This window comes from Hyperolius riggenbachi, chromosome 8 (genome assembly GCF_040937935.1).
Source record: "Hyperolius riggenbachi isolate aHypRig1 chromosome 8, aHypRig1.pri, whole genome shotgun sequence".
Classification (NCBI taxonomy): domain Eukaryota; kingdom Metazoa; phylum Chordata; class Amphibia; order Anura; family Hyperoliidae; genus Hyperolius; species Hyperolius riggenbachi.
Genome location: NC_090653.1, coordinates 2,060,647 through 2,082,993, shown reverse-complemented (window position 1 = coordinate 2,082,993; position 22,347 = coordinate 2,060,647). Strand labels below are relative to the sequence as shown.

Sequence of the window (22,347 nt, the reverse complement as noted above, 5' to 3'; positions counted from 1 at the left end):
TAGGATTGGGGTAGTCAGATGCTGACCCATGCAGGGAATGTACAGGGAGTAGCTGCAGTGCTCAGTATCACCACTAGGGGGCAGCTGTAGCTCTGCAGATTAGGATTGGGGTAGTCAGATGCTGACCCATGCAGGGAATGTACAGGGAGTAGCTGCAGTGCTCAGTATCACCACTAGGGGGCAGCTGTAGCCTTGCAGATTAGGATTGGGGAGATCAGATGCTGACCCATGCAGGGAATGTACAGGGAGTAGCAGGCTGCAGTGCTCAGTATCACCACTAGGGGGCAGCTGTAGCTCTGCAGATTAGGATTGGGGAGATCAGATGCTGACCCATGCAGGGAATGTACAGGGAGTAGCGGCAGTGCTCAGTATCCCCACTAGGGGGCAGCTGTAGCTCTGCAGATTAGGATTGGGGTAGTCAGATGCTGACCCATGCAGGGGATGTACAGGGAGTGGCTGCAGTGCTCAGTATCACCACTAGGGGGCAGCTGTAGCTCTGCAGATTAGGATTGGGGTAGTCAGATGCTGACCCATGCAGGGAATGTACAGGGAGTGGCTGCAGTGCTCAGTATCACCACTAGGGGGCAGCTGTAGCTCTGCAGATTAGGATTGGGGAGATCAGATGCTGAGCCATGCAGGGAATGTACAGGGAGTGGCTGCAGTGCTCAGTATCACCACTAGGGGGCAGCTGTAGCTCTGCAGATTAGGATTGGGGGAGATCAGATGCTGACCCATGCAGGGAATGTACAGGGAGTGGCTGCAGTGCTCAGTATCACCACTAGGGGGCAGCTGTAGCCCCGCAGATTAGGATTGGGGTAGTCAGATGCTGAGCCATGCAGGGAATGTACAGGGAGTAGCTGCAGTGCTCAGTATCACCACTAGGGGGCAGCTGTAGCTGTGCAGATTATGATTGGGGAGATCAGATGCTGACCCATGCAGGGAATGTACAGGGAGTAGCTGCAGTGCTCAGTATCACCACTAGGGGGCAGCTGTAGCTCTGCAGATTAGGATTGGGGAGATCAGATGCTGACCCATGCAGGGAATGTACAGGGAGTGGCTGCAGTGCTCAGTATCACCACTAGGGGGCAGCTGTAGCTCTGCAGATTAGGATTGGGGTAATCAGATGCTGACCCATGCAGGGGATGTACAGGGAGTGGCTGCAGTGCTCAGTATCACCAATAGGGGGCAGCTGTAGCTCTGCAGATTAGGATTGGGGAGATCAGATGCTGACCCATGCAGGGGATGTACAGGGAGTAGCTGCTGTGCTCAGTATCACCACTAGGGGGCAGCTGTAGCTCTGCAGATTAGGATTGGGGAGATCAGATGCTGACCCATGCAGGGGATGTACAGGGAGTGGCTGCTGTGCTCAGTATCACCACTAGGGGGCAGCTGTAGCTCTGCAGATTAGGATTGGGGAGATCAGATGCTGACCCATGCAGGGAATGTACAGGGAGTAGCTGCAGTGCTCAGTATCACCACTAGGGGGCAGCTGTAGCTCTGCAGATTAGGATTGGGGAGATCAGATGCTGACCCATGCAGGGAATGTACAGGGAGTAGCTGCAGTGCTCAGTATCACCACTAGGGGGCAGCTGTAGCTCTGCAGATTAGGATTGGAGAGATCAGATACTGACCCATGCAGGGGATGTACAGGGAGTAGCTGCAGTGCTCAGTATCACCACTAGGGGGCAGCTGTAGCTCTGCAGATTAGGATTGGAGAGATCAGATACTGACCCATGCAGGGGATGTACAGGGAGTGGCTGCGGTGCTCAGTATCACCACTAGGGGGCAGCTGTAGCTCTGCAGATTAGGATTGGGGTAGTCAGATGCTGACCCATGCAGGGGATGTACAGGGAGTGGCTGCTGTGCTCAGTATCACCACTAGGGGGCAGCTGTAGCTCTGCAGATTAGGATTGGGGAGATCAGATGCTGACCCATGCAGGGGATGTACAGGGAGTAGCTGCAGTGCTCAGTATCACCACTAGGGGGCAGCTGTAGCTCTGCAGATTAGGATTGGAGAGATCAGATACTGACCCATGCAGGGGATGTACAGGGAGTAGCTGCAGTGCTCAGTATCACCACTAGGGGGCAGCTGTAGCTCTGCAGATTAGGATTGGGGTAGTCAGATGCTGACCCATGCAGGGGATGTACAGGGAGTAGCTGCAGTGCTCAGTATCACCACTAGGGGGCAGCTGTAGCTCCGCAGATTAGGATTGGGGAGATCAGATGCTGACCCATGCAGGGAATGTACAGGGAGTGGCTGCAGTGCTCAGTATCACCACTAGGGGGCAGCTGTAGCCCTGCAGATTAGGATTGGGGAGATCAGATGCTGACCCATGCAGGGAATGTACAGGGAGTAGCTGCAGTGCTCAGTATCACCACTAGGGGGCAGCTGTAGCTCTGCAGATTAGGATTGGGGTAGTCAGATGCTGAGCCATGCAGGGAATGTACAGGGAGTGGCTGCAGTGCTCAGTATCACCACTAGGGGGCAGCTGTAGCTCTGCAGATTAGGATTGGGGTAGTCAGATGCTGACCCATGCAGGGAATGTACAGGGAGTAGCTGCTGTGCTCAGTATCACCACTAGGGGGCAGCTGTAGCTCTGCAGATTAGGATTGGGGAGATCAGATGCTGACCCATGCAGGGGATGTACAGGGAGTAGCTGCAGTGCTCAGTATCACCACTAGGGGGCAGCTGTAGCTCTGCAGATTAGGATTGGGGTAGTCAGATGCTGACCCATGCAGGGGATGTACAGGGAGTGGCTGCAGTGCTCAGTATAACCACTAGGGGGCAGCTGTAGCTCTGCAGATTAGGATTGGGGAGATCAGATGCTGACCCATGCAGGGAATGTACAGGGAGTAGCTGCAGTGCTCAGTATCACCACTAGGGGGCAGCTGTAGCTCTGCAGATTAGGATTGGGGAGATCAGATGCTGACCCATGCAGGGGATGTACAGGGAGTAGCTGCAGTGCTCAGTATTACCACTAGGGGGCAGCTGTAGCTCTGCAGATTAGGATTGGGGAGATCAGATGCTGACCCATGCAGGGAATGTACAGGGAGTGGCTGCAGTGCTCAGTATCACCACTAGGGGGCAGCTGTAGCTCCGCAGATTAGGATTGGGGAGATCAGATGCTGACCCATGCAGGGAATGTACAGGGAGTGGCTGCAGTGCTCAGTATCACCACTAGGGGGCAGCTGTAGCTCCGCAGATTAGGATTGGGGTAGTCAGATGCTGAGCCATGCAGGGAATGTACAGGGAGTGGCTGCAGTGCTCAGTATCACCACTAGGGGGCAGCTGTAGCTCTGCAGATTAGGATTGGGGTAGTCAGATGCTGAGCCATGCAGGGGATGTACAGGGAGTGGCTGCTGTGCTCAGTATCACCACTAGGGGGCAGCTGTAGCTCTGCAGATTAGGATTGGGAAGATCAGATGCTGACCCATGCAGGGGATGTACAGGGAGTAGCTGCAGTGCTCAGTATCACCACTAGGGGGCAGCTGTAGCTCTGCAGATTAGGATTGGGGAGATCAGATGCTGACCCATGCAGGGAATGTACAGGGAGTAGCTGCTGTGCTCAGTATCACCACTAGGGGGCAGCTGCAGCTCTGCAGATTAGGATTGGGGTAGTCAGATGCTGACCCATGCAGGGAATGTACAGGGAATAGCTGCAGTGCTCAGTATCACCACTAGGGGGCAGCTGTAGCCCTGCAGATTAGGATTGGGGAGATCAGATGCTGACCCATGCAGGGGATGTACAGGGAGTGGCTGCAGTGCTCAGTATCACCACTAGGGGGCAGCTGTAGCTCTGCAGATTAGGATTGGGGAGATCAGATGCTGACCCATGCAGGGGATGTACAGGGAGTGGCTGCAGTGCTCAGTATCACCACTAGGGGGCAGCTGTAGCTCTGCAGATTAGGATTGGGGTAGTCAGATGCTGACCCATGCAGGGAATGTACAGGGAGTGGCTGCAGTGCTCAGTATCACCCCTAGGGGGCAGCTGTAGCTCTGCAGATTAGGATTGGGGAGATCAGATGCTGACCCATGCAGGGAATGTACAGGGAGTGGCTGCAGTGCTCAGTATCACCACTAGGGGGCAGCTGTAGCTCTGCAGATTAGGATTGGGGAGATCAGATGCTGACCCATGCAGGGAATGTACAGGGAGTGGCTGCAGTGCTCAGTATCACCACTAGGGGGCAGCTGTAGCTCTGCAGATTAGGATTGGGGAGATCAGATGCTGAGCCATGCAGGGGATGTACAGGGAGTAGCTGCAGTGCTCAGTATCACCACTAGGGGGCAGCTGTAGCCCTGCAGATTAGGATTGGGGTAGTCAGATGCTGACCCATGCAGGGAATGTACAGGGAGTGGCTGCAGTGCTCAGTATCACTACTAGGGGGCAGCTGTAGCCCTGCAGATTAGGATTGGGGTAGTCAGATGCTGACCCATGCAGGGAATGTACAGGGAGTAGCTGCTGTGCTCACTATCACCACTAGGGGGCAGCTGTAGCCCTGCAGATTAGGATTGGGGTAGTCAGATGCTGACCCATGCAGGGGATGTACAGGGAGTAGCTGCAGTGCTCAGTATCACCACTAGGGGGCAGCTGTAGCTCTGCAGATTAGGATTGGGGTAGTCAGATGCTGACCCATGCAGGGAATGTACAGGGAGTAGCTGCAGTGCTCAGTATCACCACTAGGGGGCAGCTGTAACTCTGCAGATTAGGATTGGGGTAGTCAGATGCTGACCCATGCAGGGAATGTACAGGGAGTAGCTGCAGTGCTCAGTATCACCACTAGGGGGCAGCTGTAGCTCTGCAGATTAGGATTGGGGAGATCAGATGCTGACCCATGCAGGGAATGTACAGGGAGTAGCTGCAGTGCTCAGTATCACCACTAGGGGGCAGCTGTAGCTCCGCAGATTAGGATTGGGGAGATCAGATGCTGACCCATGCAGGGAATGTACAGGGAGTAGCTGCAGTGCTCAGTATCACCACTAGGGGGCAGCTGTAGCTCTGCAGATTAGGATTGGGGAGATCAGATGCTGACCCATGCAGGGGATGTACAGGGAGTAGCTGCTGTGCTCAGTATCACCACTAGGGGGCAGCTGTAGCTCCGCAGATTAGGATTGGGGTAGTCAGATGCTGAGCCATGCAGGGAATGTACAGGGAGTAGCTGCAGTGCTCAGTATCACCACTTGGGGGCAGCTGTAGCTCTGCAGATTAGGATTGGGGAGATCAGATGCTGAGCCATGCAGGGAATGTACAGGGAGTAGCTGCTGTGCTCAGTATCACCACTAGGGGGCAGCTGTAGCTCCGCAGATTAGGATTGGGGTAGTCAGATGCTGAGCCATGCAGGGAATGTACAGGGAGTAGCTGCAGTGCTCAGTATCACCACTAGGGGGCAGCTGTAGCACTGCAGATTAGGATTGGGGAGATCAGATGCTGACCCATGCAGGGGATGTACAGGGAGTGGCTGCAGTGCTCAGTATCACCACTAGGGGGCAGCTGTAGCTCTGCAGATTAGGATTGGGGTAGTCAGATGCTGAGCCATGCAGGGAATGTACAGGGAGTAGCTGCTGTGCTCAGTATCACCACTAGGGGGCAGCTGTAGCTCTGCAGATTAGGATTGGGGAGATCAGATGCAGACCCATGCAGGGAATGTACAGGGAGTAGCTGCAGTGCTCAGTATCACCACTAGGGGGCAGCTGCAGCTCTGCAGATTAGAATTGGGGAGATCAGATGCTGACCCATGCAGGGGATGTACAGGGAGTAGCTGCTGTGCTCAGTATCACCACTAGGGGGCAGCTGCAGCTCTGCAGATTAGAATTGGGGAGATCAGATGCTGACCCATGCAGGGAATGTACAGGGAGTAGCTGCAGTGCTCAGTATCACCACTAGGGGTCAGCTGTAGCTCTGCAGATTAGGATTGGGGAGCTCAGATGCTGACCCATGTAGGGAATGTACAGGGAGTAGCTGCAGTGCTCAGTATCACCACTAGGGGGCAGCTGTAGCTCCGCAGATTAGGATTGGGGAGATCAGATGCTGACCCATGCAGGGAATGTACAGGGAGTAGCTGCAGTGCTCAGTATTACCACTAGGGGGCAGCTGTAGCTCTGCAGATTAGGATTGGGGAGATCAGATGCTGACCCATGCAGGGGATGTACAGGGAGTAGCTGCTGTGCTCAGTATCACCACTAGGGGGCAGCTGTAGCTCTGCAGATTAGGATTGGGGTAGTCAGATGCTGAGCCATGCAGTGAATGTACAGGGAGTGGCTGCAGTGCTCAGAATCACCACTAGGGGGCAGCTGTAGCTCTGCAGATTAGGATTGGGGTAATCAGATGCTGAGCCATGCAGGGAATGTACAGGGAGTAGCTGCAGTGCTCAGTATCACCACTAGGGGGCAGCTGTAGCTCTGCAGATTAGGATTGGGGAGATCAGATGCTGACCCATGCAGGGAATGTACAGGGAGTAGCTGCAGTGCTCAGTATCACCACTAGGGGGCAGCTGCAGCTCTGCAGATTAGAATTGGGGAGATCAGATGCTGACCCATGCAGGGGATGTACAGGGAGTGGCTGCTGTGCTCAGTATCACCACTAGGGGGCAGCTGTAGCTCTGCAGATTAGGATTGGGGAGATCAGATGCTGACCCATGCAGGGAATGTACAGGGAGTAGCTGCTGTGCTCAGTATCACCACTAGGGGGCAGCTGTAGCTCTGCAGATTAGGATTGGGGAGCTCAGATGCTGACCCATGTAGGGAATGTACAGGGAGTAGCTGCAGTGCTCAGTATCACCACTAGGGGGCAGCTGTAGCACTGCAGATTAGGATTGGGGAGATCAGATGCTGACCCATGCAGGGAATGTACAGGGAGTAGCTGCAGTGCTCAGTATCACCACTAGGGGGCAGCTGTAGCCTTGCAGATTAGGATTGGGGAGATCAGATGCTGAGCCATGCAGGGAATGTACAGGGAGTAGCAGGCTGCAGTGCTCAGTATCACCACTAGGGGGCAGCTGTAGCTCTGCAGATTAGGATTGGGGAGATCAGATGCTGACCCATGCAGGGAATGTACAGGGAGTAGCTGCAGTGCTCAGTATCACCACTAGGGGGCAGCTGTAGCTCTGCAGATTAGGATTGGGGAGATCAGATGCTGAGCCATGCAGGGAATGTACAGGGAGTGGCAGGCTGCAGTGCTCAGTATCACCACTAGGGGGCAGCTGTAGCTCTGCAGATTAGGATTGGGGAGATCAGATGCTTAGCCATGCAGGGAATGTACAGGGAGTGGCAGGCTGCAGTGCTCAGTATCACCACTAGGGGGCAGCTGTAGCTCTGCAGATTAGGATTGGGGTAGTCAGATGCTGACCCATGCAGGGGATGTACAGGGAGTAGCTGCAGTGCTCAGTATCACCACTAGGGGGCAGCTGTAACTCTGCAGATTAGGATTGGGGTAGTCAGATGCTGACCCATGCAGGGAATGTACAGGGAGTAGCTGCAGTGCTAAGTATCACCACTAGGGGGCAGCTGTAACTCTGCAGATTAGGATTGGGGTAGTCAGATGCTGACCCATGCAGGGAATGTACAGGGAGTAGCTGCAGTGCTCAGTATCACCACTAGGGGGCAGCTGTAGCTCTGCAGATTAGGATTGGGGAGATCAGATGCTGACCCATGCAGGGAATGTACAGGGAGTAGCTGCCGTGCTCAGTATCACCACTAGGGGGCAGCTGTAGCTCTGCAGATTAGGATTGGGGTAGTCAGATGCTGACCCATGCAGGGAATGTACAGGGAGTAGCTGCAGTGCTCAGTATCACCACTAGGGGGCAGCTGTAGCACTGCAGATTAGGATTGGGGTACTCAGATGCTGAGCCATGCAGGGAATGTACAGGGAGTAGCTGCTGTGCTCAGTATCACCACTAGGGGGCAGCTGTAGCTCCGCAGATTAGGATTGGGGTAGTCAGATGCTGACCCATGCAGGGAATGTACAGGGAGTAGCTGCAGTGCTCAGTATCACCACTAGGGGGCAGCTGTAGCTCTGCAGATTAGGATTGGGGAGATCAGATGCTGACCCATGCAGGGAATGTACAGGGAGTAGCTGCAGTGCTCAGTATCACCACTAGGGGGCAGCTGTAGCTCTGCAGATTAGGATTGGGGTACTCAGATGCTGAGCCATGCAGGGAATGTACAGGGAGTGGCTGCAGTGCTCAGTGTCACCACTAGGGGGCAGCTGTAGCACTGCAGATTAGGATTGGGGTACTCAGATGCTGAGCCATGCAGGGAATGTACAGGGAGTAGCTGCTGTGCTCAGTATCACCACTAGGGGGCAGCTGTAGTTCTGCAGATTAGGATTGGGGTAGTCAGATCCTGACCCATGCAGGGGATGTACAGGGAGTAGCTGCAGTGCTCAGTATCACCACTAGGGGGCAGCTGTAGCTCTGCAGATTAGGATTGGGGTAGTCAGATGCTGACCCATGCAGGGGATGTACAGGGAGTGGCTGCAGTGCTCAGTATCACCACTAGGGGGCAGCTGTAGCTGTGCAGATTAGGATTGGGGTGATCAGATGCTGAGCCATGCAGGGAATGTACAGGGAGTGGCTGCAGTGCTCAGTATCACCACTAGGGGGCAGCTGTAGCTGTGCAGATTAGGATTGGGGTGATCAGATGCTGAGCCATGCAGGGAATGTACAGGGAGTAGCTGCAGTGCTCAGTATCACCACTAGGGGGCAGCTGTAGCTCCGCAGATTAGGATTGGGGAGATCAGATGCTGACCCATGCAGGGAATGTACAGGGAGTAGCTGCTGTGCTCAGTATCACCACTAGGGGGCAGCTGTAGCTCCGCAGATTAGGATTGGGGAGATCAGATGCTGACCCATGCAGGGGATGTACAGGGAGTAGCTGCAGTGCTCAGTATCACCACTAGGGGGCAGCTGTAGCTCTGCAGATTAGGATTGGGGTAGTCAGATGCTGAGCCATGCAGGGAATGTACAGGGAGTGGCTGCAGTGCTCAGTATCACCACTAGGGGGCAGCTGTAGCTCTGCAGATTAGGATTGGGGGAGATCAGATGCTGAGCCATGCAGGGAATGTACAGGGAGTAGCTGCTGTGCTCAGTATCACCACTAGGGGGCAGCTGTAGCTCTGCAGATTAGGATTGGGGAGATCAGATGCTGACCCATGCAGGGAATGTACAGGGAGTGGCTGCAGTGCTCAGTATCACCACTAGGGGGCAGCTGTAGCTCTGCAGATTAGGATTGGGGTAGTCAGATGCTGAGCCATGCAGGGAATGTACAGGGAGTAGCTGCAGTGCTCAGTATCACCACTAGGGGGCAGCTGTAGCCCTGCAGATTAGGATTGGGGTAGTCAGATGCTGAGCCATGCAGGGAATGTACAGGGAGTGGCTGCAGTGCTCAGTATCACCACTAGGGGGCAGCTGTAGCTCTGCAGATTAGGATTGGGGAGATCAGATGCTGACCCATGCAGGGAATGTACAGGGAGTGGCTGCAGTGCTCAGTATCACCACTAGGGGGCAGCTGTAGCTCTGCAGATTAGGATTGGGGAGATCAGATGCTGACCCATGCAGAGAATGTACAGGGAGTAGCTGCTGTGCTCAGTATCACCACTAGGGGGCAGCTGTAGTTCTGCAGATTAGGATTGGGGTAGTCAGATCCTGACCCATGCAGGGGATGTACAGGGAGTAGCTGCAGTGCTCAGTATCACCACTAGGGGGCAGCTGTAGCTCTGCAGATTAGGATTGGGGTAGTCAGATGCTGACCCATGCAGGGGATGTACAGGGAGTGGCTGCAGTGCTCAGTATCACCACTAGGGGGCAGCTGTAGCTGTGCAGATTAGGATTGGGGTGATCAGATGCTGAGCCATGCAGGGAATGTACAGGGAGTGGCTGCAGTGCTCAGTATCACCACTAGGGGGCAGCTGTAGCTGTGCAGATTAGGATTGGGGTGATCAGATGCTGAGCCATGCAGGGAATGTACAGGGAGTAGCTGCAGTGCTCAGTATCACCACTAGGGGGCAGCTGTAGCCCTGCAGATTAGGATTGGGGTAGTCAGATGCTGACCCATGCAGGGGATGTACAGGGAGTAGCTGCAGTGCTCAGTATCACCACTAGGGGGCAGCTGTAGCTCTGCAGATTAGGATTGGGGAGATCAGATGCTGACCCATGCAGGGAATGTACAGGGAGTGGCTGCAGTGCTCAGTATCACCACTAGGGGGCAGCTGTAGCTCTGCAGATTAGGATTGGGGAGATCAGATGCTGACCCATGCAGGGAATGTACAGGGAGTGGCTGCAGTGCTCAGTATCACCACTAGGGGGCAGCTGTAGCTCTGCAGATTAGGATTGGGGAGATCAGATGCTGACCCATGCAGGGAATGTACAGGGAGTAGCTGCTGTGCTCAGTATCACCACTAGGGGGCAGCTGTAGCTCTGCAGATTAGGATTGGGGAGATCAGATGCTGACCCATGCAGGGGATGTACAGGGAGTGGCTGCAGTGCTCAGTATCACCACTAGGGGGCAGCTGTAGCTCTGCAGATTAGGATTGGGGTAGTCAGATGCTGACCCATGCAGGGAATGTACAGGGAGTGGCTGCAGTGCTCAGTATCACCACTAGGGGGCAGCTGTAGCCCCGCAGATTAGGATTGGGGAGATCAGATGCTGACCCATGCAGGGGATGTACAGGGAGTGGCTGCTGTGCTCAGTATCACCACTAGGGGGCAGCTGTAGCTCTGCAGATTAGGATTGGGGAGATCAGATGCTGACCCATGCAGGGAATGTACAGGGAGTAGCAGGCTGCAGTGCTCAGTATCACCACTAGGGGGCAGCTGTAGCTCTGCAGATTAGGATTGGGGAGATCAGATGCTGACCCATGCAGGGAATGTACAGGGAGTAGCTGCAGTGCTCAGTATCACCACTAGGGGGCAGCTGTAGCTCTGCAGATTAGGATTGGGGAGATCAGATGCTGACCCATGCAGGGAATGTACAGGGAGTAGCTGCAGTGCTCAGTATCACCACTAGGGGGCAGCTGTAGCTCTGCAGATTAGGATTGGGGAGATCAGATGCTGACCCATGCAGGGAATGTACAGGGAGTAGCTGCTGTGCTCAGTATCACCACTAGGGGGCAGCTGTAGCTCTGCAGATTAGGATTGGAGAGATCAGATGCTGACCCATGCAGGGAATGTACAGGGAGTGGCTGCAGTGCTCAGTATCACCACTAGGGGGCAGCTGTAGCTCTGCAGATTAGGATTGGGGTAGTCAGATGCTGACCCATGCAGGGGATGTACAGGGAGTAGCTGCAGTGCTCAGTATCACCACTAGGGGGCAGCTGTAGCTCCGCAGATTAGGATTGGGGAGATCAGATGCTGACCCATGCAGGGAATGTACAGGGAGTGGCTGCAGTGCTCAGTATCACCACTAGGGGGCAGCTGTAGCCCTGCAGATTAGGATTGGGGAGATCAGATGCTGACCCATGCAGGGAATGTACAGGGAGTAGCTGCAGTGCTCAGTATCACCACTAGGGGGCAGCTGTAGCCCTGCAGATTAGGATTGGGGAGATCAGATGCTGACCCATGCAGGGAATGTACAGGGAGTAGCTGCAGTGCTCAGTATCACCACTAGGGGGCAGCTGTAGCTCTGCAGATTAGGATTGGGGTAGTCAGATGCTGACCCATGCAGGGAATGTACAGGGAGTAGCTGCAGTGCTCAGTATCACCACTAGGGGGCAGCTGTAGCTCTGCAGATTAGGATTGGGGTAGTCAGATGCTGACCCATGCAGGGGATGTACAGGGAGTGGCTGCTGTGCTCAGTATCACCACTAGGGGGCAGCTGTAGCTCTGCAGATTAGGATTGGGGTAGTCAGATGCTGAGCCATGCAGGGAATGTACAGGGAGTGGCTGCAGTGCTCAGTATCACCACTAGGGGGCAGCTGTAGCTCCGCAGATTAGGATTGGGGAGATCAGATGCTGAGCCATGCAGGGAATGTACAGGGAGTAGCTGCAGTGCTCAGTATCACCACTAGGGGGCAGCTGTAGCCCTGCAGATTAGGATTGGGGAGATCAGATGCTGACCCATGCAGGGAATGTACAGGGAGTGGCTGCAGTGCTCAGTATCACCCCTAGGGGGCAGCTGTAGCTCTGCAGATTAGGATTGGGGAGATCAGATGCTGACCCATGCAGGGGATGTACAGGGAGTGGCTGCTGTGCTCAGTATCACCACTAGGGGGCAGCTGTAGCTCTGCAGATTAGGATTGGGGAGATCAGATGCTGACCCATGCAGGGAATGTACAGGGAGTAGCTGCAGTGCTCAGTATCACCACTAGGGGGCAGCTGTAGCTCTGCAGATTAGGATTGGGGAGATCAGATGCTGACCCATGCAGGGAATGTACAGGGAGTAGCTGCAGTGCTCAGTATCACCACTAGGGGGCAGCTGTAGCCCTGCAGATTAGGATTGGGGTAGTCAGATGCTGACCCATGCAGGGGATGTACAGGGAGTAGCTGCAGTGCTCAGTATCACCACTAGGGGGCAGCTGTAGCTCTGCAGATTAGGATTGGGGTACTCAGATGCTGACCCATGCAGGGAATGTACAGGGAGTAGCTGCAGTGCTCAGTATCACCACTAGGGGGCAGCTGTAGCCCTGCAGATTAGGATTGGGGAGATCAGATGCTGACCCATGCAGGGAATGTACAGGGAGTGGCTGCAGTGCTCAGTATAACCACTAGGGGGCAGCTGTAGCTCTGCAGATTAGGATTGGGGGAGATCAGATGCTGAGCCATGCAGGGAATGTACAGGGAGTAGCTGCTGTGCTCAGTATCACCACTAGGGGGCAGCTGTAGCTCTGCAGATTAGGATTGGGGAGATCAGATGCTGACCCATGCAGGGAATGTACAGGGAGTGGCTGCAGTGCTCAGTATCACCACTAGGGGGCAGCTGTAGCTCTGCAGATTAGGATTGGGGTAGTCAGATGCTGAGCCATGCAGGGAATGTACAGGGAGTAGCTGCAGTGCTCAGTATCACCACTAGGGGGCAGCTGTAGCCCTGCAGATTAGGATTGGGGTAGTCAGATGCTGAGCCATGCAGGGAATGTACAGGGAGTAGCTGCAGTGCTCAGTATCACCACTAGGGGGCAGCTGTAGCCCTGCAGATTAGGATTGGGGTAGTCAGATGCTGACCCATGCAGGGGATGTACAGGGAGTAGCTGCAGTGCTCAGTATCACCACTAGGGGGCAGCTGTAGCTCTGCAGATTAGGATTGGGGAGATCAGATGCTGACCCATGCAGGGAATGTACAGGGAGTGGCTGCAGTGCTCAGTATCACCACTAGGGGGCAGCTGTAGCTCCGCAGATTAGGATTGGGGAGATCAGATGCTGAGCCATGCAGGGAATGTACAGGGAGTAGCTGCAGTGCTCAGTATCACCACTAGGGGGCAGCTGTAGCTCTGCAGATTAGGATTGGGGAGATCAGATGCTGACCCATGCAGGGAATGTACAGGGAGTAGCTGCAGTGCTCAGTATCACCACTAGGGGGCAGTTTGAACTTGTTATTTCAGTTACTGTGATGCATATTTCCGCACTTTCCTCCCTGGCTTATAATGGAGTATTTTCTTCTCCTGCAAACAGAGCTTCGTGTGATTTTATGAAGCAATTCTCTCAGGCAGAGCCCACACATTCTGCTGTCTTATTATCCTTAGAGATACAGATTGTACAATGTACATTGTATGGCTCATACACACCAGATGGGAGATGCCAGAATAGTATCAAATCCCTCAGCAACACTGCAGGACTGACTCTGTACAGAAGGCGGTGGGTGTGTCCTATGTCACCACTGCAGTGAGGTGGTGTGTCTGGTGTGTGACCACTGCAGTGAGGTGAAGGGTGTGTCTGGTGTGTGACCACTGCAGTGAGGTGGTGTGTCTGGTGTGTGACCACTGCAGTGAGGTGAAGGGTGTGTCTGGTGTGTGACCACTGCAGTGAGGTGGTGGGTGTGTCTGGTTAGTGACCACTGCAGTGAGGTGGTGGGTGTGTCTGGTGTGTCACCACTGCAGTGAGGTGGTGGGTGTGTCTGGTGTGTGACCACTGCAGTGAGGTGGTGGTTGTGTCTGGTGTATGACCACTGCAGTGAGGTGGTGGTTGTGTCTGGTGTATGACCACTGCAGTGAGGTGGTGGTTGTGTCTGGCGTATGACCACTGCAGTGAGGTGGTGGGAGTGTCTGGTGTGTGACCACTGCAGTGATGTGGTGGGTGTGTCTGGTGTGTGACCACTGCAGTGAGGTGAAGGGTGTGTCTGGTGTGTGACCACTGCAGAGAGGTGGTGGGTGTGTCTGGTGTGTGACCACTGCAGTGAGGTGGTGGGTGTGTCTGGTGTGTCACCACTGCAGTGAGGTGGTGGGTGTGTCTGGTGTGTCACCACTGCAGTGAGGTGGTGGGTGTGTCTGGTGTGTGGCCACTGCAGTGAGGTGGTGGGTGTGTCTGGTGTGTGACCACTGCAGTGAGGTGATGGGTGTGTCTGGTGTGTGACCACTGCAGTGAGGTGGTGGGTGTGTCTGGTGTGTGACCACTGCAGTGAGGTGGTGGGTGTATCTGGTGTGTGACCACTGCAGTGAGGTGGTGTGTCTGGTGTGTGACCACTGCAGTGATGTGGTGGGTGTGTCTGGTGTAAGACCACTGCAGTGAGGTGGGTGTGTCTGGTGTATGACCACTGCGGTGAGATGGTGGGTGTGTGTGGTGTATGACCACTGCAGTGAGATGGTGGGTGTGTCTGGTGTATGACCACTGCAGTGAGGTGGTGGGTGTGTCTGGTGTGTCACCACTGCAGTGAGGTGGTGGGTGTGTCTGGTGTGTGACCACTGCAGTGAGGTGGTGGGTGTGTCTTTTGTGTGACCACTGCAGTGAGGTGGTTGGTGTGTCTGGTGTGTGACCACTGCAGTGGGGTGGTGGGTGTGTGGTGTGTGACCACTGCAGTGGGGTGGTGGGTGTGTCTGGTGTGTGACCACTACAGTGAGGTGGTGGGTGTGTCTGGTGTGTGACCACTGCAGTGAGGTGGTGGGTGTGTCTGGTGTGTGACCACTGCAGTGAGGTGGTGGGTGTATCTGGTGTGTGACCACTGCAGTGAGGTGGTGTGTCTGGTGTGTGACCACTGCAGTGATGTGGTGGGTGTGTCTGGTGTAAGACCACTGCAGTGAGGTGGGTGTGTCTGGTGTATGACCACTGCGGTGAGATGGTGGGTGTGTGTGGTGTATGACCACTGCAGTTAGATGGTGGGTGTGTCTGGTGTATGACCACTGCAGTGAGGTGGTGGGTGTGTCTGGTGTGTCACCACTGCAGTGAGGTGGTGGGTGTGTCTGGTGTGTGACCACTGCAGTGAGGTGGTGGGTGTGTCTTTTGTGTGACCACTGCAGTGAGGTGGTTGGTGTGTCTGGTGTGTGACCACTGCAGTGGGGTGGTGGGTGTGTGGTGTGTGACCACTGCAGTGGGGTGGTGGGTGTGTCTGGTGTGTGACCACTACAGTGAGGTGGTGGGTGTGTCTGGCGTGTGACCACTGCAGTGAGGTGGTGGGTGTGTCTGGTGTGTGACCACTGCAGTGATGTGGTGGGTGTGTCTGGTGTGTGACCACTGCAGTGAGGTGGTGGGTGTGTCTGGTGTGTGACCACTGCAGTGAGGTGTTGTGTCTGGTGTATGACCACTGCAGTGAGGTGGTGGGTGTGTCTGGTGTATGACCACTGCAGTGAGGAAGTGGGTGTGTCTGGTGTATGACCACTGCAGTGAGGTGGTGGTTGTGTCTGGTGTATGACCAGTGCAGTGAGGTGGTGGTGTGTCTGGTTAGTGACCACTGCAGTGAGGAGGTGGGTGTGTCTGGTGTATGACCATTGCAGTGAGGTGGTGAGTGTGTCTGGTGTATGACCACTGCAGTGAGGAAGTGGGTGTGTCTGGTGTATGACCACTGCAGTGAGGTGGTGGTTGTGTCTGGTGTATGACCAGTGCAGTGAGGTGGTGGTGTGTCTGGTTAGTGACCACTGCAGTGAGGAGGTGGGTGTGTCTGGTGTATGACCATTGCAGTGAGGTGGTGAGTGTGTCTGGTGTGTGACCACTGCATTGAGGTAGTGTGTCTGGTGTATAACCACAGCAGTGAGGTGGTGGGTGTGTCTGGTGTATGACCACAGCAGTGAGGTGGTGGGTGTGTCTGGTGTGTGGCCACTGCAGTGAGGTGGTGGGTGTCTGGTGTGTGGCCACTGCAGTGAGGTGGTGGGTGTCTGGTGTATGACCACTGCAGTGAGGTGGTGGGTGTGTCTGGTGTGTGACCACTGCAGTGTGGTGTTGGGTATGTCTGGTGTGTGACCACTGCAGTGAGGTGGTGGGCATGTCTGGCGTATGACCACTGCAGTGAGGTGGTGGTTGTGTCTGGTGTATGACCACTGCAGTGAGGTGGTGGTTGCGTCTGGTGTATGACCACTGCAGTGAGGTGGTGGTTGTGTCTGGCGTATGACCACTGCAGTGAGGTGGTGGGAGTGTCTGGTGTGTGACCACTGCAGTGAGGTGGTGGGTGTGTCTGGTGTGTGACCACTGCAGTGTGGTGTTGGGTATGTCTGGTGTGTGACCACTGCAATGAGGTGGTGGGCATGTCTGGCGTATGACCACTGCAGTGAGGTGGTGGTTGTGTCTGGTGTATGACCACTGCAGTGAGGTGGTGGGAGTGTCTGGTGTGTGACCACTGCAGTGAGGTGGTGGGTGTGTCTGGTGTATGACCACTGCAGTGAGGTGGTGGGTGTGTCTGTGTGTGACCACTGCAGTGAGGTGGTGGGTGTGTCTGGTGTGTGACCACTGCAGTGAGGTGGTGGGCGTGTCTGGTGTGTGACCACTGCAGTGAGGTGGTGGGCGTGTCTGGTGTGTGACCACTGCAGTGAGGTGGTGGGCGTGTCTGGTGTATGGCCACTGCAGTGAGGTGGTTGGTGTGTCACCACTGCAGTGAGGTGGTGGGTGTGTCTGGTGTGTGGCAGGGGAGGAGCTATGTGCAGCCAGAGGGTAAGCCTGGGGACATGGACATCTGAGGATATAAGTTAGAGGATGACAAATTCTGCTCCTTCCGTCTGCATACATAACTGATGCAGAATTTGGTGGTTTCTGTGGTCCTGGTTAGACAGATCCTTTTCTCTGGACTTATAATATATGTGAGTCTGTTATTTCCACCCAATTATTCACTGTACAACTCACCGGCATATGGTGCCACTTGTAAATAAAAGATATCAAACAGTGTAATATTACTGCAACTATGATTGTCAGCAGGTCCTCAACATTATCCATACAGGTGTATGGGCACCAGCAGGACCTCAACATCTTCCATACAGGTCTACGTGTATCAGCAGGACCTCCATATCGTCCATGCAGGTCTGTGTGTATCAGAAGGAACTCAATATCATCCATACAGGTCTACGTGTATCAGCAAGACCTCAGTATCATCCATACAGGTCTATGTGTATCAGCAGGACCTCAATATCATCTATACAGGTCTATGGGTAGCAGCAGGTCCTCAAGATCATCCTTACTGGTCTACAGGCAACAGCAGGACCTCAATATCATCCATACAGGTCGACAGGTATCAACAGGACCTCCATATCATCTATACAGGTGTATGGGTGCCAGCAGAACTTCAATATAATCCATTGAGGTCTATGGGCACCAACAGGTCCTCAATATCATCCACACAGGTCTATGTGAATGAGTAGGACCTCCATATAATCCATACACGTCTATCAGCACCAGCAGGCTCTTGTTACAACCCCAGAACCTTATCAGGCCAGGTCTCCACAGATCCGCCACCCATTTCCAACAATATCCAGATTTGTAGAATTGTGTTGCTGTGTGGCTGCTGCAGACGAGGACTTGTCACCTCACACCTGCTTCATGAGTGAAAGTCCACAGTCTGCCCAAAGTTGCCACCTGAGTTTTGGGTAAAGCAGATCTATAAAGCGCATGGACAGAAGCTTCTGAATGGGCGACTCTCCTACGTCCTCATTAGCATGTTAAAGCGATTTTCCCCATGTGTGTTTTCCCCGCCTGCCCTCCTCCCGCTCTGAACCAGCTATTCATGGAACGAATTGTCATTATTTTCCACAGTGGCTCTCAGCCAGCCTACGGACTGCGATGACTAAAGAGAGAGACGGCGAGGAAGCGAAATCTGCAGCCCATTAACCATAAACACATCGTGACTGAACACGCCCCGGCCAATCAACATCACGCACACCAGGGAAGGGGGGTTGGGTAGAATTCAGGTTACTGGTGCTCCAATTACCAGCTACAGATCAACGACAAACTGTGGAGCTACAACCTAAGAAACAGCAGACATCTGACCGAAAATTACTCCAGCCACTTCCTCCTGACTCTACACTGCATTATACTAAATCTACCCCCACCTCCTCCTCCACCTAATGACCCATCCACCACATCTCGCCTCCACCCTACGCCATCCACCCCAACATCCAGTCCCTGCTACCACGAGTACCCCAACCTCCAATCCCTGCTACCTCATCCACACCATCCTCCAATCCCTGCTACCTCCTCCACCCCAACCTCCAATCCCTGCTACCTCCTCCACCCCAACCTCCAATCCCTGCTACCTCCTCCACCCCAACCTCCACTCCCTGCTACCTCATCCACCCCAACCTCCAATCCCTGCTACCTCATCCACCCCAATCTCCAATCCCTGCTACCTCATCCACCCCAACCTCCACTCCCTGCTACCTCATCCACCCCAACCTCCAATCCCTGCTACCTCCTCCACCCCAACCTCCAATCCCTGCTACCTCCTCCACCCCAACCTCCAATCCCTGCTACCTCATCCACCCCAACCTCCAATCCCTGCTACCTCATCCACCCCAACCTCCACTCCCTGCTACCTCATCCACCCCAACCTCCAATCCCTGCTACCTCATCCACCCCAATCTCCAATCCCTGCTACCTCATCCACCCCAACCTCCACTCCCTGCTACCTCATCCACCCCAACCTCCAATCCCTGCTACCTCCTCCACCCCAACCTCCAATCCCTGCTACCTCCTCCACCCCAACCTCCAATCCCTGCTACCTCCTCCACCCCAACCTCCAATCCCTGCTACCTCCTCCACCCCAACCTCCAATCCCTGCTACCTCATCCACCCCAATCTCCAATCCCTGCTACCTCATCCACCCCAACCTCCAATCCCTGCTACCTCATCCACCCCAACCTCCAATCCCTGCTACCTCATCCACCCCAATCTCCAATCCCTGCTACCTCATCCACCCCAACCTCCACCCCCTCGCTCCTGCCCTATTTTTCCTGGCTGAGAGACAATGGCGCTGTGGGGAGGAGAGGTAAAGGGCGTGGCCTGAGATGAGAGGGGCATGGCTAAGAACACAGGTGTGACAAGATAAGGAATGTTCATTTTCCAGCTCCTCCCCTATCATTCCCGGCTGAGATACAATGGCGCTGTAGGGAGGAGAGGTAAGGGGCGTGGCCTGGGATGAGGTGGGCATGGCTAAGAACACAGGTGTGACAAGATCAGGAACGGTCACGCTCCAGCTCCTCCCCTGTTCCCGGCAGAAAGACAATGATGCTGTGCGAAGGAGAGGTAAGGGGCGTGGCCTGTTATAAGGAGGCGTGGCTAGGGACAAGATGAGGGTCCAAAAATACCTAGAAATGTCACCATGTGTAGTATAAAGGTCTGATCTGTAAAGCAGCTCTACATTATTATATTATTAGCTTTTATCAAGGTCTGTACCAGTCTTACCGAGATCCAGCTCGGGGTCTATCGGCTCGGTCTTTATCCTCCTCCGCCGTCTCCGCATCCGGCCGACCGTCACCTCTTTCCTGGCCTTGGCCGCCTTCGCTTGTTTCTTGTCTGGACTGGGAGAGGCCGACCTTTTCCACTGAAACAGAAATAACAGGAGTCAATGCACAGCAGCCTGACTTCCGCAGAGTAGGTCATCCAACCAAAGAGGAAACACTTAGGGGATTCCCTGTCCCAAGACCCCCCTATGCCTAGTCTACAGAGGGGATTCCCTGTCCTGAGACCCCCTATGCCTAGTCTACAGAGGGGATTCCCTGTCCTGAGACCCCCCCTATTCCAAGTCTACAGAGGGGATTCCCCGTCCTGAGACCCCCTATGCCTAGTTTACAGAGGGAATTCCCTGTCCTGAGACCCCCTATGCCAAGTCTACAGAGGGGATTCCCCGTCCTGAGACCCCCTATGCCTAGTCTACAGAGGGGATTCCCCGTCCTGAGACCCCCTATGCCTAGTCTACAGAGGGGATTCCCTGTCCTGAGACCCCCTATGTCTAGTCTACAGAGGGGATTCCCTGTCCCGAGACCCCCCCTATGCCTAGTCTACAGAGGGAATTCCCTGTCCTGAGACCCCCCCTATGCCAAGTCTACAGAGGGGATTCCCTGTCCTGAGACCCCCTATGCCTAGTCTACAGAGGGAATTCCCTGTCCTGAGACCCCCTATGCCAAGTCTACAGAGGGGATTCCCCGTCCTGAGACCCCCTATGCCTAGTCTACAGAGGGGATTCCCCGTCCTGAGACCCCCTATGCCTAGTCTACAGAGGGGATCGCCCGTCCTGAGACCCCCTATGCCTAGTCTATAGAGGGGATTCCCCGTCCTGAGACCCCCCTATGCCTAGTCTACAGAGGGGATCGCCCGTCCTGAGACCCCCTATGCCTAGTCTACAGAGGGGATTCCCCGTCCTGAGAACCCCCTATGCCTAGTCTACAGAGGGGATTCCCCGTCCTGAGACCCCCTATGCCTAGTCTACAGAGGGGATTCCCCGTCCTGAGACCCCCCTATGCCTAGTCTACAGAGGGGATTTCCTGTCCTGAGACCCCCTATGCCTAGTCTACAGAGGGGATTCCCTGTCCTGAGACCCCCCTATGCCAAGTCTACAGAGGGAATTCCCTGTCCTGAGACCCCCCTATGCCTAGTCTATAGAGGGAATTCCCCGTCCTGAGACCCCCCCTATGCCTAGTCTACAGAGGGGATTCCCGTCCTGAGACCCCCTATGCCTAGTCTACAGAGGGGATTCCCTGTCCTGAGAACCCCCTATGCCTAGTCTACAGAGGGGATTCCCTGTCCTGAGACCCCCTATGCCAAGTCTACAGAGGGAATTCCCTGTCCTGAGAACCCCCTATGCCTAGTCTACAGAGGGGATTCCCTGTCCTGAGACCCCCCTATGCCTAGTCTACAGAGGGGATTCCCTGTCCTGAGACCCCCCTATGCCTAGTCTACAGAGGGGATTCCCTGTCCTGAGACCCCCTATGCCAAGTCTACAGAGGGAATTCCCTGTCCTGAGACCCCCCTATGCCAAGTCTACAGAGGGAATTCCCTGTCCTGAGACCCCCCCTATGCCAAGTCTACAGAGGGGATTCCCCGTCCTGAGACCCCCTATGCCTAGTCTACAGAGGGGATTCCCCGTCCTGAGAACCCCCTATGCCTAGTCTACAGAGGGGATTCCCTGTCCTGAGAACCCCCTATGCCTAGTCTACAGAGGGGATTCCCTGTCCTGAGACCCCCTATGCCAAGTCTACAGAGGGAATTCCCTGTCCTGAGACCCCCTTTGCCTAGTCTACAGAGGGGATTCCCTGTCCTGAGACCCCCCTATGCCTAGTCTATAGAGGGGATTCCCCGTCCTGAGACCCCCCTATGCCTAGTCTACAGAGGGGATTCCCCGTCCTGAGACCCCCCTATGCCTAGTCTACAGAGGCGTTTGACTCGGTGTGGCACCCAGGCCTTTTCCTAAAACTCCTAGAGAGTGGAATTGGAGGAAAAACCAATGATGGCATCAAGAGTTCATATACTGGGAACCAATGCAGTGTGAAAGTAGATGGGAAGAGAAGTGCGTTCTTCAAGCAGGGTCGAGGAGTCAGGCAGGGCTGCAGTCTGAGCCCAACGCTCTTTAACATATACATTAACCAACTGGCTGTAGCCCTGAAATCCTCCCCAACTCCAGGCCTCCTCCTGCATGACCATGAGGTGAAGTTCCTGCTGTATGCAGATGATCTCCTGCTGCTCTCCCCAACAGAGAAAGGACTACAGGACAGCCTGTCAGTATTGGAGAGTTTCTGCACCACATGGGCACTACCCATCAACCCAAAGAAGACAAAAGTGATGGTGCTCCAGAGGAAGAATGGAAATACAACCCCCATCTCCTCATTTATATTAAATGGCTCCCCACTGGTGTCCACCAACAGCTACACCTACCTGAGGCTGGAGATCAACCAATCAGGAAGCTTTAAACCAGCAGTACAGGCCCTGAAAGACAAAGCCTGCAGAACATTTTATGCCATCAGAAGACAGCTTTACCACCTAAAACCACCAGTGAGAGTGTGGGTAAAGATATTCGACAGC

At 54.7% G+C, this 22,347-nt stretch overlaps 1 protein-coding gene across 5 annotated transcripts in view; it reads right to left on the bottom strand.

Annotated features, from left to right (window-relative positions):
- BCORL1 (BCL6 corepressor like 1) overlaps nucleotides 1-22,347 on the bottom strand; it is a 203,831-nt gene that overhangs the window by 63,860 nt on the left and 117,624 nt on the right. For all 5 annotated transcript variants that reach the window (XM_068249975.1, XM_068249976.1, XM_068249974.1 and 2 more), the window contains one exon: nucleotides 19,735-19,873. In XM_068249975.1, the coding sequence (XP_068106076.1) occupies nucleotides 19,735-19,873 (139 nt within the window). The remainder of the gene's footprint in view (nucleotides 1-19,734; nucleotides 19,874-22,347) is intronic.